At 40.8% G+C, this 14,783-nt stretch overlaps 1 protein-coding gene across 6 annotated transcripts in view; it reads right to left on the bottom strand.

Annotated features, from left to right (window-relative positions):
• STX17 (syntaxin 17) overlaps window positions 1–11,393 on the bottom strand; it is a 35,341-nt gene extending 23,948 nt beyond the window's left edge. The window contains exons 1-3 of one of the 6 annotated variants that reach the window (XM_080378618.1): window positions 10,920–11,022; window positions 10,412–10,468; window positions 4,880–5,061 (exon numbers count right to left, since the gene is read on the bottom strand). In XM_080378618.1, the coding sequence (XP_080234744.1) occupies window positions 4,880–5,002 (123 nt within the window). In that variant the 5' untranslated portion in view covers window positions 5,003–5,061; window positions 10,412–10,468; window positions 10,920–11,022. The other 5 variants (XM_080378614.1, XM_080378613.1, XM_080378615.1 and 2 more) reach the window with 5 other exon arrangements.
• Between the last annotated feature and the right edge of the window lie 3,390 nt (window positions 11,394–14,783).

The raw sequence follows: 14,783 nt of genomic DNA, 5'->3' as shown, positions 1-14,783 counted from the left end.
TTTCTTCAAACAGTGATTTAGTAGATTAATTGTTTGGACTATCTCTGGAACCAAAGGTTTAAATCAATATTCATGAAACGAGGTTAGAGATATTGGCTTCATCATAAGTAAATAATGTTGCTGCTCTAAGCAATTTGACATAATTAGTGATTTTTGCTTAAAAGTAGCCTGTAAAATAAACAGGATCAGATTCTACAAAATTATCCTTTTACCTCTAGGGATGTTTGGTTTACATGGCTGAAAGTTAATTTTACAAAAAGTATTTTAGAGAAAACCATTTAAACTGCTGATGCTGACAGCTCATAAAAGTTCTGTAACACATTCGTTATGGCTAAAATGCATGTAAAAGATACAAAATGCAAACTATCATGGAAGTAATTCAACCCAACTAGTTGCTAGTGTTCTGATAATCTAAAACTATCTAGTGACAGATTTTAAATTCCGGAAATTTTTATTCTCACCTTCTCATAAATCTATCAATAGAGTAAATTTTGGAGTATTTATAGTTCTTACAGTCAGAAAAGTATTTTAAAAAAAAGATAAACTTTCAAAATTAAAGAACATTACACCGAGTGTGGACTTTTTAAAGAATCTGGCATTTATGAACTATTTTTATACTCAGATGTATTACTTCTCATAAATGTTTGTGTCATATTTTTTATAATAACAAAGAAGTTCTGAAGTTTTCAGTACTGCTAAATACCTTCTGGCATAGTTACTAATTGATTATTTAAATAATTTATCCATAGCTACTTGTTTCTAATAATTTGATTAATTACTAACTCAAATATCAAATCTGCCAGGTTTTATACTGTCTGAGGACACAGAAATTTTTAACAGTGTTCTGAAATCAGAAAGACAAACCTATACTAAACATTGCTACCACTTCTTGCTTTCATAAAAGTGTTGTTCTAGAGTAAGTGCTGTTAACAATTATGTTTACAATTATTTAAGGATTTTTTTGGTATACAATTTTTATTATGTTCACTGAAAAGATCATTCACAATGATACTACCTACAACCTGAAAATCTCAAGGACTGTCCAAACCAGATACTTCTAGATTGCATCAGATTTTTAACAGTTAAAATATAAAATTCAACTACTCAATCAAGCATCTTGGCATTTTAGTGTGGTCATTGAATGCCATTATCTATAATTAAACTCTGGCTAAGCATGAGTCTCCAACCATGCTTTGAACAAAGTGCTAGATCAGAACTAAACTAACGACCCATTTTATCCCAAATGCTAATATTTTCTGCATTTTCTTCCAGACACAGAAAACTGTTTTTGCAACAATCTCCCTTCTGTCTGCAAAACAGGAATGCCTGACGCAGATGAGTTGCTGGACCAGTAAAGACATGGGTGAATTGAGTGGAACGTATTTCACCCCTTCCCTGAACCATGGTAACATTAACTGGCTAGATACAGTGTAATTATTCTTTCTCTAAATAGATAAAATATTTTCAGCAGGATCAACCAGTAACTGCCCATAGCTCCTCACTAACCAGGTTCTGCAAAACACAGCAATTCCCAAGATCATCTCTCACACTGTTAAGTACTACACATCACTGATCATGTCCCTGTTCCTCACTGCAGCACCCAATGTCCTGAAGCTTCTTGATAGGGTATGTATATACCCTAACTGAGGGAGCTTTTACGGATACGAACAATACTTAGCAAAGAATCTATTTAACTGTGTAAAGTAGTCGTCTTACAAAAAAAAAAAATAAAAAGCAAGTAGCATAAGTTATGTCCATCCCTTCCATTGTCTCTTGCTATTACTACCTTACACATATCAAAAGCTTATCTTTATTTTCAAAGTGTACCAAAACCATTTGTGTACTGCTAGTGTGCCCTGCTAATCATTTTCCATTCTGTAGTGGCAGGTCAGCTCCCCGCTCCCATCAACAGGCTACCTTCTTCCAGTGACCACCTGTGGTTTTCCTTTCAGGCAAAACTGTAGCTTTTAAGCTACCCTTTTGTGGGTATTTATTGACTACATCCCTTCGTTCCTGGATGCCTTCCTCAAGACTCTGAAGAAAGGTATGCCTCGCTGCTCCACACTCATTGATGCTGTTGGTATTAACTGGAGTGCTGCCCCAAGGATATAATTTTTAACGTAATGTTAACATAAGCCAGCTACAGACCCAAAACTCTACCTCTCTGCAACCAAGAAATCCCTCTTGCTGTATTATGACAAATGCATGTTGCTTCCACAAGCAGTAGTGCAACTTCTGGTTAGAGAAAGAAGGGAACAACCTGGCTACCAAGACTGTCTCTGTTTCAATGGAACAACTTGCATGGAAAAGCTGTTATGATGTTACTTTCCTCAAGCACCTCCAAATCCTTCACTAGTTGCCTTTAGCTAGCTCTGTGGTCACTGCTAGGTACGGGCCATGCATGTACAGTGTAAATCTGTCCAGGGCAAGTTAACAGTTGAGGCTCCTTGTTCCCCCATCATCTCACTCAAAAGCAAGCTAACACTGACTCCTCTGTACTCTGGCTGCAGTGCAAAGTAACTCAATTCTTTGTGGGAGAAGCTGGAGAACAGAAAGCCACTCCTAGCCACTACAGACAGGGCTGCTCCAAACTGGCTGATTCCAAGGCAAAAAACCTGCTGAATCAGCTGGCATCTAGGTAAAGAAATTAATTATACAAATACGGAATAACACAGAGTAAACAACATGCTGTAACTGAAAAAAATAGGTCATCTCATTCAGAAGGTATTGCTTCTGGCAAATATTATACCAATACACTTTTCAGTTTGTGAATATTGCAGTTCATATCCTTTCTGTATCCTTATTACACCTTTATCAGGAAAAAGTCAAATGATTACCTCCCACCATTAGTCCCAGCAGCCCCAGGTCTTCCTCAATCACAGTTTTTCTCTTGTTCCGTGGTCAGCCACCATTTCTGCACTTTCACCTGCCATCTCAGGTACTTCTTCAGAAGTTCCCCCCACCCAATTCTTTATCCTTTATTTACATGAGCCAGGAAGTTTCCTTTTGCACACAAGTAAGGGAAAGTAAGAAGATGAGACAGAGGCAACACAGAAAATCATCTCTGTTTTCATTCTCAGATTCAGGACCAATCAAATTAGCAACTCCAGGAATGAGTTCTGCTAATTTCTAAGCACAGGAGCATGCCTTTAGCATTGGGTAATCTTTAGTAAACTTCAGGTGGTGAAGTTCTACCAGTATCTACTAAATACCTGCAAACCACTTTTTTTTCAGAATTGTACATCTTGGCCAAAAACCAGCAGATTTTAGAGGCACAGCAAAATGTACAGTCTGAACAAAGACCACCCCACAAAAATATCTAAGTGTTTCAACACATCACTACTTTGGAAAGAAATTATCACCACACTATCAATCACTTACTACCATTTAAACTAATCATTTGTTATTAAAAGAAATTACTATCACTTTAACAACATATTTCTTGACTATGTTCTCAGAAACAAATACATGGACTTATTTTCCCTTCTACCCCGTCACCAAACTATTTGTGGCAGAAACCAGGCATGGAAAATTTCACCCAAAAGGTTACCCACTTGGTAAAGTGACAGTAAAGTTATGGTAAAAGTTGAGAACAAATGACAACAGCAAAATGCAAAACAGTTTCAACAATACATTATACATACCCTTCAGATCATACCTTTCAGGAAATCAAAATCATGTTCACCTATTTTTTCCCAATTGCTTCATTCCTTCCCAAGGCATTAAAAAATGTCCATATACACTTGATTTTATGCACCATGAATAAGCCTAGTCAAATTAATACGATGTACACTTTTTCAGAAATGTGCAGAACTACAGACACCGTCACTTAATTCTCTGTGGTGGTAAGTATAGTCTTTTCCAAACAAATGTCTTGTATGGTCATTTCAAAACTTCCATCGCAATGTTGATATTATGACTGTGTGTGTTTGAGTCACTCTTCCTTTTTTTATTGGTGTCACCTGTTTTAGTAAATCTCTTACCACCTTCCTCAATAAACCAATTTCTCTGTTTCCACATGCTATATTGGTACTAATAAACACAGATTGAGAATGTTTCAGGTCTGAAACCTGGTTATCCGTGCTGTTAGATTGTTAGAACCATCCTTGGCCATACCAAACACCACTCTCGCATAAAGAGCTCCCGGGAACAGCTAAGGAGTTATAAACACAGAAGAGAGGCTATTCCCCATTAGCAGTGTGCATGCAGCCACCCTGTTTTGCACAATATGAGGATTTAATAATATGGACATAGACAGTTTCACACCAGACAACTGTCCTGGGCACGTTTATTGTAGCGGTGCAGGCACTGCCACAGTGTATGAAAGAATTCAACTTCTTGGAAGCACATTCAGTTTCACTATCAACTGTGAGTTAATTTCAACAAGAAGCATTATAAACATGCTACAATCCTGATACCATTCAGTTTCACTATCAACTGTGAGCTAATGTCAACAAGAAGCATTATAAACATGCTACAATCCTGATACCATTCTTCTTCTGTTTCCTTAATTCAATCTATTTCTCTCAACTCAGTTTAAAATATATAAAGAAAAAGATACACATAAACAGTAAGTTACTCAGAACAGTTGGCAGCAAACCACTGTGACTTAAAAATAAAGAATATTAGGCTGCTTTCCTTACAGTAACTTTTTAACACAAAACAGTAATGTTTCTCACTCTGTAGATTGACCAGTTACTACAAATGTAAAGGCCTTTGTATACACTGAATTATCAGACAACACAACATTTTCACTTTTAGCCAAATTTGAATTAAAGCATTTCATAATCAACCTTTCATTTTAATCTCTATGTAAACTTCCAGTGTGACTGCTTCTATACTGTAAAGAGAACTACATTAGCAAAAAGTGAACACTAACCTTCTCAATATTTATTTGGTGTTTTCTTAACCTTTCCAGATCTGTTGGAATGGCCACTTTGATGAATTTCTGAATGGCAGGTTCAATTCGACGGAGTCTAACTTTTTCGTCATCTTCAGACATCCTAAAAGCAGCTTTCAAGTCAACACTTGTCCAGTATACCTTCACCAAGGTAGAAACCCCTAAAAACCAAAGAATTACAAACTTACAAAAAATGTAGTCATCTAGAATCACTTAAAGCAAAATAAGGTAAATCAGTCTTTCCAATAACCACATCTATTTCAAAATCACAGTGGACCAGCATTAACTACTCAAAATATGGATACCGTATTTGCATTTAAATTTATTGTTTCCATTTATTTTCAGGCTTTGGGGATCATTTTTCATAGATATAATTTAACACTAACAAAAAAACCCAACTAATAATTAAGGCAGATGCAAACATGCTTTGCAATATAATGATGAAAGCCTTTGAAAAAACCTTCCAGTTAGATGTCTTGCTTGATCAGCATTCAATTTTTCCCAATTTACATTCTGAATCATCTTAAAAGTTGTAAAACATGTCCGGAAAAAACACCAAAATAAAATCAATTTTGGAAGTCCATTTCCTAGAAAGAGTAAGAGCTCCTGAACGAAGATTTGCACTCCAAATTGCATTTGTCCCCTACTGAAAATGACTAAGGCATCACCAACAACGGGGTTAAACAGTTGCTGAAATTATCTGCAGGACCAGTAGTACATCAGCAGCCTGAATTCTATTCCCTGCATGTGCATAAAACATAACTTTGGAGTTTCACTTCTCTAAAAGAAAGATATGTAGAACTGCATACAGTAGCATTTATTTGCAAAGTATATGAGTAATATAACGCTGAGTATGCACAAGGGGAAAGAAAAAATTATTGTGAGACAATTTCAGTTTTAATACTGTATAAACAGAGGTTATTTAAGTGAGATTTTCTTTCTGTATACTCCTTTTTTAACAAAAACAAGAAGTTGAACTGCAGACAGCTATGAAAAAGTTTTGTCACAAATGTCAGTAACAAGACAACACGCTAACTTGCTTATAATGAAAGTACCTGTACTACGACAATAATTGCATCAGAAGCCTTCCCCAATTTTCCTCTTCCAGTAACCAAACTAATTTTAAATAATTAAACTAGAATAATCCTCCTGGTACAGATGAGGCACAGCAGAATGTAAGAGGTTAAAAGATTTTCCTGTTTTTCACACAGCCAAACATATTATTAACGGTGAAATCAAACATTATTTTTCTTACATCTAACCAGTGTGAAAGTGCAGAAGGAGTGTGTTGAGGTTTTTCTGAGACCTGTGATTCCTGCAGGCAGAAAGAACTTGAAGGCAGACACCAGTTTACAGCACTGGGTCTTCAACTGAACTGCTCAAAGCTCTGTCACTGCCCTCACTTGTAGGCTGCAGGGAGGGTATGTACAAATCTCCCTCAACTTCACAGGAGCCAAGTGGTAAGCATCTTTCATCAGCCAGTGAGAAAGCTGGAAGTACTTTTGGCAAAGGGAAGCTGAGTTTCTAGAGGAAAACAATCCCAGATTACTCACCTTGTTACAGATTTGCTAATAAGTTAAGATTGATTGACTTTATTTGATTTTATAAAATCATTTTTAATAGAAATATAGAGGGATAAGAAATATATTTGCACAGTAAAAGCTGTTATGAAATCCTTTGTACAGTCCTGTACCAAGGCCAGAAGAATGGGTTAGAATCAGTGTTTAAAACTTGGGTAATAAATTTAGGGTTTGAAAGGGGTTTTTTGTAGTTAACTAGTCTTCCGTATGTAGAAAGTGTATTGAAATGTCAGAATATAGGATTAATGGGAACTGGGGAGAGTCGACTGGAACAACTTGTAGTTACCTGCCAAGAAACCGTGAACTTTAGTAAAAGGTAATTCTGGCAGGGGGAGATCGCGACCACCGACTCATATACCACCTACCCAAATCGTACCCCAGACCCATTTCTGGACCTTTCTAAGCTCTACTGCGCAGAATCGGATATGGGAGGAGAATATGTTAATGATTTACGGGAAATATTATGATTATGCATGAATATTTAATGAATATGTATGAATAAGTTCTATATATGGTGTCTGATTTTGAGACTTGGTGTGCGTTGATCGTGAGAGGACTCACTCACGCACCCGGCCGTCAATAAAGAAGTGTCTGCTTATCTACATCACATGGGTGTCGATAAGTTCTTCATTCCGAGATTTCGGTAACAACCTTTTCCAACACAGCTGCAAATAAAACAATGTTGTGTTTTTCTAAAGAAAACAATGCTAACAGAAGACTCCTCCTTTGCCCATCCCACCCAACAAAGAAACTGAAAACTGTGGAAAACAGTATTTACTGAGAGAAGACCAAGTTACAGAAAGTCAGTCTTTAAGGCTTTACAGATACACCTTTTCCTTTTTCAAAACCTCTGAAGGAAATACTGACTTTGCTGTCATCGCTACTTTGCATCATTGCTAAATCATCTCCACTTCAAATTACAGAGACATACTATCAGTCTTACAAATCCTCTTCTAGCCCAAGGCATTTAATATTAATAGTTCTTTGTCCAAATCTTCAAATAAACATGCAGTGGGTAGCCTCAGATTTGGGGGGATGTAAAAAGAACTGTAATTATTCTGTGCTGACTTACTCTTTCTTACCCATTCTAAAAACAGTAGCTTACATGCAAGATGTTAAAAAATACACCGGTTCCTCTACTACATTTGGTCACTACAGTCCTTAACACTTTCAAAAAAGCCCCTCATATCTCACAACTGAACTCCATTTTAAGCCTAGATCTGATTTTTTTGCAATGAGCAAAATACAAAAAGCACCATACTCCAAACTGCAGTGCCTCCTCTTCAAACATACATTCAGTTCCCTAACATCTTATACATTAATCCATGAGTTTGAGCTAGAATTAAAATTTGGTTCCTTAAAGATATTTAGTAGCTATGTCATGCTCTTCTTTAATACTGAACCATCCTGAAGAAGCAACGACACAAATTCTTCAAATTTACCACACAACGTGAACTCACAGAAACCCACAGCGCATTCTTAGAACAAATACAGCAGAGACTAAACTAAATCCATCATAATTTTGTCCTTAACCTTTAATGACACCTAGAGATTGCTAAAAGCCAAAACTGACAGTTTAGATTACTTACAAACTGGACCACTGTGAAAGCGGAGGTAATGTAACCAACAGCCGTGTGTCTTGAGTAGGTAATCAGAATAAGCAACAGTTTTAAATTCAAAGATTTGGCTGCATGCATGGCTCTGAACAGTCACTTTCTTCTCCTTAAAAATTCCCAGACAGTAAATTAGCTTTCACGAAAATGTCTATGAGCCCTTTTAAAGCACTGCTGCCTAAAATTCACTGCACAGTAAGTGTGAAAAACTAAGAAAGAAATATAAAAACTTACATTGTCATCAGGTCTCCTGCTTAATGTTCTTTCCAACAGTATACTAGCTTTTGTAACACAAAATCCAAGCCATAAATTACCAATAAGAAAATATGCAAGGTCTTCCTTTTTTTAAGTTCACACAATATGGTAAATTACATTTACATTACAAGTTTTTGTGATGACCATATGTTCATTCCAGATGCGATTTCAAGAAAATCTAATGTTTCCTGCATACTTTATGGGGTTTGTATTTCCCTAAGCTAACTTTAATAAATTTCTAATGCTATAACGCCTGGGTTTTTTGAGTAATCGCAGAATAACAGTACCACATAGGTGGGGAGGGATTTTCATACTCCATCCAGTACAAGCCGATTTAGATGTGGTTGCACAGGCCTTTGTCCAGTCAAGCTCTAACACCTCCATGAATGGACGCTCCACACACTCACTAGACCCCCTCCCTTCAGTGCTTGGCCATTCTCCAGGTTAAAAGCAAACAAAACAAGGAAAAACCTTCCTTGTAGCTAAACCAGCTTACATCCATTACTCTCATCCTACTGTCATACACCTCCAAGAGGCGCCTGACTCTACAGATTTCCCACCTATAGCAGTAAGATCTCTCATTCCTTCACCTCCTCCTAAGGCTGAACAAATACACCTCTCTCTTTCTCCTTGAATATCAAGTGCTCCAGTCCCCTAACCACCTTGATAGTCTCACAGGGGAAGAGTCACTCCCTTGACCAGCTGTCCCTCAGCTGCGTTTACTAACACAGCCCACAATGTGGTTGTCCTTCACCGCAACAGCACTCTCAGACTCGTATTCAGCATATAATTCTAAGGGGTAAAAGAATCTTAAGGTATCCAATTCCAAAGAGTAAAAATGTGAATTTAATTCTGACACTTAACACAAAATCTCCACTTACTGTGTGGCGGTGCATAGAAAGAACAAAGTCACATAGTTGCAGACAGAAGTATTCCTTCTTGTCAAAAATTTCAGTAAATGCTGTTAAAACAAAGCTCATGAACTTTCGTTAAACTGCCTGGTGTTCTCCACTCAAATACGGCAGGACAAATGCAGAATAAATGTGAAGAGTTCTGCTTGCCCAGGGAAATGCAATCTAACGTGCATAATTAATTTTAATTCACATACGTTTTAGGCAACCACTGCCACTAAAAAAAGTACTTCCAGCATAGATGCCTTGTTTTTAAGGGCTGTAAGCCAAAAAAGCTTTTTCTTTTTCTCATTGCAAATAAAATAAATTAGAATCTGGATGCTAGAATACAGAGACTTACAGCAGCTTTCTCACTAAGGTGACCCGGAACACTTCTTAAGAGTAGTACTGGCCCCAAAATTGCAGCAACAGAGTATTTGCTATTGCTGAGTTGGCTGTGGTTTGTCATTAGTGAGGAACATGCTCCTGTGGCAGGCTACAGACAAACTGCACTTTGGGTCTGAATTACATCTTTCTCTTTCAGCTATAAAAGGAACCAAAGGAAAACAGCTTTGTTAGGCTGAGATACGGCACTGCCACCAGCCCCAGCGTGTTCACAATGTGTCATGAAACTACTGAGTGGGATCAAGAGCCGTGTGTGTGGGATCTCCCACAGAACAAGCAGAATTAGCAGCTGTGGATAACCAGCTGTGGTTCCTAGCAGCTCTGTGCGCTTGGGGATCACGCGGCAAGGCAAACTTGACCCAGGCAAGGCAAAGGCACATGACTGCGTTTTGAGAAATCAGAGCAGATGACAGGCATTTTGTATTGGTTTTACATGTTTACGCCAGCTGCAGAATGGCAGAAAATACCTGATGACTAACACGTCAACATTTCTTGACCAATGCTGAACCTGTAGAGCGAGTCCATAGTAGACTGACACCTGCAACAGGCAGCTGCAACGCAGTTCCACCTGCCATCAGCACCCCAACACTGGTTTTTCTGTATTATTGAACCATGCCTCTGGTCTCAGCCCGGCAACCAACAGTTTGTACTTCACCCCTGAAAAGCAAGGGGTGCATGCAGAGAGCAGAAGCATAAGAATAAAGTAAGGTTTTAAGTCTTATATCAAGGCTTCAAGCGAACTATGCTAGTTTCTTTTTCCTTACTTATGCTTTTAAAAGCTCGGGGAATGCCGGGCTAAACAATCCGTCACACTGTGGTTCTACTCTTTAAAAAAAACAGCAATAAGCACAGCTGGTGTGGCAAGCCCCGGTGGGGCCTAGCTCCCCGCCGGCACGGCAGCCTGCGCCTGCCCGCGACCCCACCTCCACCCCGGCACAGCCTCGCCGCCCCCAGCCGCTCCGGGAGCACCCGCACGGCTCGGCCGCCCCCAGCCGCTCCGGGGCGCCCGGCCTGGTGTGGAGGGGAACGGCCCTCAGCCGGGCGAGCCCCCGCGCCCGGCCAGCCCGGCCCCGGGCACGGCAGGGGGGCGGCCGAGGGGCGCGGGCCCGCCCGCGGCAGCAGGGCCCGGCCTGCGGCAGCGGCCCGCAAGGCCCAAGTGAGCGGGCGGCGGCCGCGGTGCCCGCCGCAGCGCCGGTTGAGGGGCAGGGGCCGGGGATCGGGGCCGGGGGAAGCCGGCGCTCCGCTCCCCGCCGCGGGCCGCGCTACGGGCACCTACCGACCAGCCGCGTCCGCGGGAACCGAGCCCTGGGCCCGCCGGAGCCTTCCTCTGGCCTCCCCGGCGCGGGAAGCGAAAGCGAAAGGAGCCGGGCCACGGCCGGCGGCCGCCCGGCAGCCACCCCGGCCCCGCTGCCCGCCCTGCCGGCGCGCCGCCGAGGCAGCCGCCGCCCCCTCCCGCCGCGCCCCGCAGCTCCCACCGCCCCGCCCGCGGCCCCTCACCGTGGTGGCGGCTGTGCTGAGACGGGGCCCGCGGCCAGCGGCGGCCCGGGACGCTGGGCAGGAGCCGGCGTGCAGGGCTCCCCTCGGCGGGAGGCGGCCCAGCCCCCGCCCGCCGCCCGGGGCCATCACCCGGCGGTGCCACCACCCGCCCGGTGCCATCACCCCCCCGGTGCCACCACCCGCCCGGTGACTGCCCTTCGTGGCCCCGGGTGCGGGAAGGGGCCGGTGCGCAGGGGGACGGAGGAGAAGCTGCCCCGGCCAGGGAGGGAGCGCTGAGCCTCTTGGGATAAGGGCTCATCGGGAGGGAAAAGTTAAATTTCTTGTTCTAAAAAAGAGCCAGAGGTTGCCGGGATAATTTTAAGAACTTTTCTTGAATTCCCCACTACCAACACTTTTGTGTGTCTTGACAGGTAGTTTAGGCAATACCAAACTGCCAAGTGGGACTCTTGGCATCGATATGTGGGGGACAAATGTCAACCAGGCCATGCCAGTGGGTCTCCTTTCACCTTTCACTAACCTTCACTGTTTCTAACAGTGTTCAGAAAATAAGTATCTATACGATATTTCTGACCTGTATTTTGAAAATCACTGTGACCTGTTTGTGTCTGACACCGGTCTCATTGGGTCCTACCCCACCACGGAACCTGTGGCTGGCAGAGCACTCACTCCCGGCGGGCACGCTGGCTGCTGTACGACCGGTAGCCAAGGGTAGCCTGGTATCACTCCTGAGCACTTTATCACCTCTGAATAGAAGTGAAAAACTGTCTGGATACCTGGCAATATCTGTAGAGCAACTATATTACACCACTATTAAAATCAAACTTTTTTACAGCGAACTCAACAGCGTTAATAGAACGGACTTCAGATCTCCAAATTACCAAAGGCAAATTTGATTTTGGTGTTCTGAGCAAGATTTACATTATCTGTTCATCTGTCTGTCATTCTGTGCACTTTTGGCCAGTTCAAATCTAATTTAGAGAAAGTCATTACAGTCCTGTAAGTTTTGTGGAAGTTGGTATGTCACTGAAATAAGCCTAAATTTGTTTCCTCAGCAAAGGAAGAGCAAGCAAAAAACTCAGCTCTTACACATTCTTGTTAGCAGCAATCAGCCAGAGAACCAATACATTAGCCATACACTTTGCATATACATAGTTCCAGACTGCTAGATGGGTTTTTCATAAGGCAAATGGAGAATAAATTCTAGTTATTGTAATTAAGTTTATTATGGAGCTAAAGGATCCAAATCCACTGGATCCAGTGTCTTTATTAGTTCTGTTGCTCACAGTACAGCTGCTGGAATGACAGTGGAGTATTGGGGAATGCCAGTGTACTACAAAAAAGCTTACACTGAACATATGCTTAAAAACTGGTAAAAAGGATGACACAGCCTAGCATAGCCAGTTTGACATGGATATGGGGCAGAATCATGGAAGTGCTGACATGGGATACAGTCATTAAATGGTAATAATTAAACGCCAGTCAACACACTTATGAAAAAGATTTGATTAAATGCATTTGAAGTTATGTTTGGTTGAGAAAGGTAATAATGTTGATGTAATAGTTTCCATCTGGGGTAGAACAGCGTGCTGTTCTCAAAAATGAGGCGTGGAATGCAAATTCTGCACCGTTCATAAGAAGCGATTCAGCTGACAGTTCTCAAGAGAAGTAAGTTAAGATTTGTCAGAAGGTTGTCTTTTTGGGTGGTGTTATTCTTGGGCTGGTACTATTAGAAATTACCTAGACAGAAATACTAAATCACTACTTTGCTGTTGTAAATAAAGGTAAGGGCAGGTCACTTAGATAAACTCCTTTGAATTGCTTTGTAAGATTGTCTCACTTGTAAAAATACTCCCCTGAAGACAGTCAAATTAGAGGTAAGATTTAAGGCAAAGCCCCAAAGCCACACCTGGAACCTGAGGCAGAATGACTGGCATGAGACAATGCTGAAGAGGACCTGGACGTTATAGTACATAAGCAGTTGAATATGAGCTCCCAGAACAAAGCTTTTGCTAACTAATACTATGAAGCAAACCCAGAAGAACATCAAATACAACCGGAATGGCTATGACCCCTGTTTACAGAACTCATGAAGCCATTATCAAAATAATGCATTCAGTCTGGGCATTTACACTTCAAAGAGATGTTAAATATTGGAAAGAGTCCAAAAGAAAGTTACGAAACGTGTGGGGAATGTGCATTAATATGAGATATTTTTAAAGCATGATCCAGTGCAGGTGAAGAGGTATCTTTGTCATAAGCTGTACTTGTCTGGGTTAGGAATGTTTGAGGAGTAGAAGCAGTGTTGGCTTTCAGAAAATGACAAAATTCTGAAAGCAAAACTAAGAAAAAAAACTAAACTAAAAATATGGCAAATCTTAATTTGCAATAGGATTAAATTGTGAACCTTTTGAAGCAATACAAAATTGTTGGTAAAAAAATAGAGAGTTTTTTCAAAGATGTAGTGTAGCTCAGGCATACACAGCTGCAATTTTGATGCAGAATACATTGGTAGAGGTTCTGTGTGGCCTGATATGGTGGTTTTACAACTGCAAGATTAAACTCAGGTTTTCCTTTCCATAAACTTAATGACTGCAGAAGATGACCAAGAAGTCTACTTATGTAGCAGCAAAAGAAGGAGTAGGATCCCAAGGATATTCTCCAAAAGAAAGATTTTTTTTTTTTGTGAGTTCTAACAGGCAACATCTGAAGAGCTCCTGTCACATTTAATTATGAACATGACATTCATGCCTGACTGTCCAGTTCTGCTGCCATTGCTAATGTGATCTCCCAGACAATCCAGCAGTGACTTCAGAGAAGTCCAAATTTCCTCAAAGGAAAAATGACTATGCAACACACTATGTCAGTCATGTAAAGATTATCAAAGGAACAAGAGTTCCACCTTCAGGTCTGGGAAAATACTACCTCTGATGGCAAAAGGTAATTCAGGAAAAAAAATTAGTATGTAGATGGAGTTGGACTTCCTGAATTACAGACAGTCTCAGACTTGTATTGCATGCCTGTGATCAGTTTTGAGTGGTCTCTTATAGATCTGATGACCTTGTGTATTCCTATACAGTTATCAGAGAAACTGTTCTGTATCACCAGTAAATAATACACAAGAAAATCGTGGAGAGTTCTAGAAAGACAGAGAACTGTTGTACATCTGACTAAGCAAAAGCTTGCAACAGGTTTTTTTTCCACATGAGATCATTCATAGTTTTCAGATACATGAATTCAGGACCAGGATCCAGATGTGCAATTCATTTCACATGCTCAGCTCTATTCCCAGCAATCTTTCCGTATACACAGACTCTCACGTAACTCATGCCGGGGATGGTATTTCAGTGAGTGTTGCTCGATAAACACAGAACTTTCCACATACTTACATTATGTTCCCAAAGATATATCTTTTTCCAGTAGAACATTTCAAAATTCTGTTGCCTTTTTCAGTGCATTATTGTTACAGATACACTGATTTCACTCTCAAAAGGCGTGTGCTGGCAAGAACTGACAATAAAGTTTCCATTGTGTCATGGAAAACAGCCATTACTGTGTTACAGTGAGCATCGCATGCTTTCTCAGTCTTTCAGGAGCACAAGTTTGTTCAAAATGAGATCCCCTTCTAACCTACATCTCAAAAAAA

Source organism: Falco punctatus (genome assembly GCF_963210335.1).
Source record: "Falco punctatus genome assembly, chromosome: 3".
NCBI classification, from domain to species: Eukaryota; Metazoa; Chordata; class Aves; order Falconiformes; family Falconidae; genus Falco; species Falco punctatus.
Note: the sequence above shows the minus strand (reverse complement) of the source record. Positions and strands in the feature narration are given on the sequence as shown.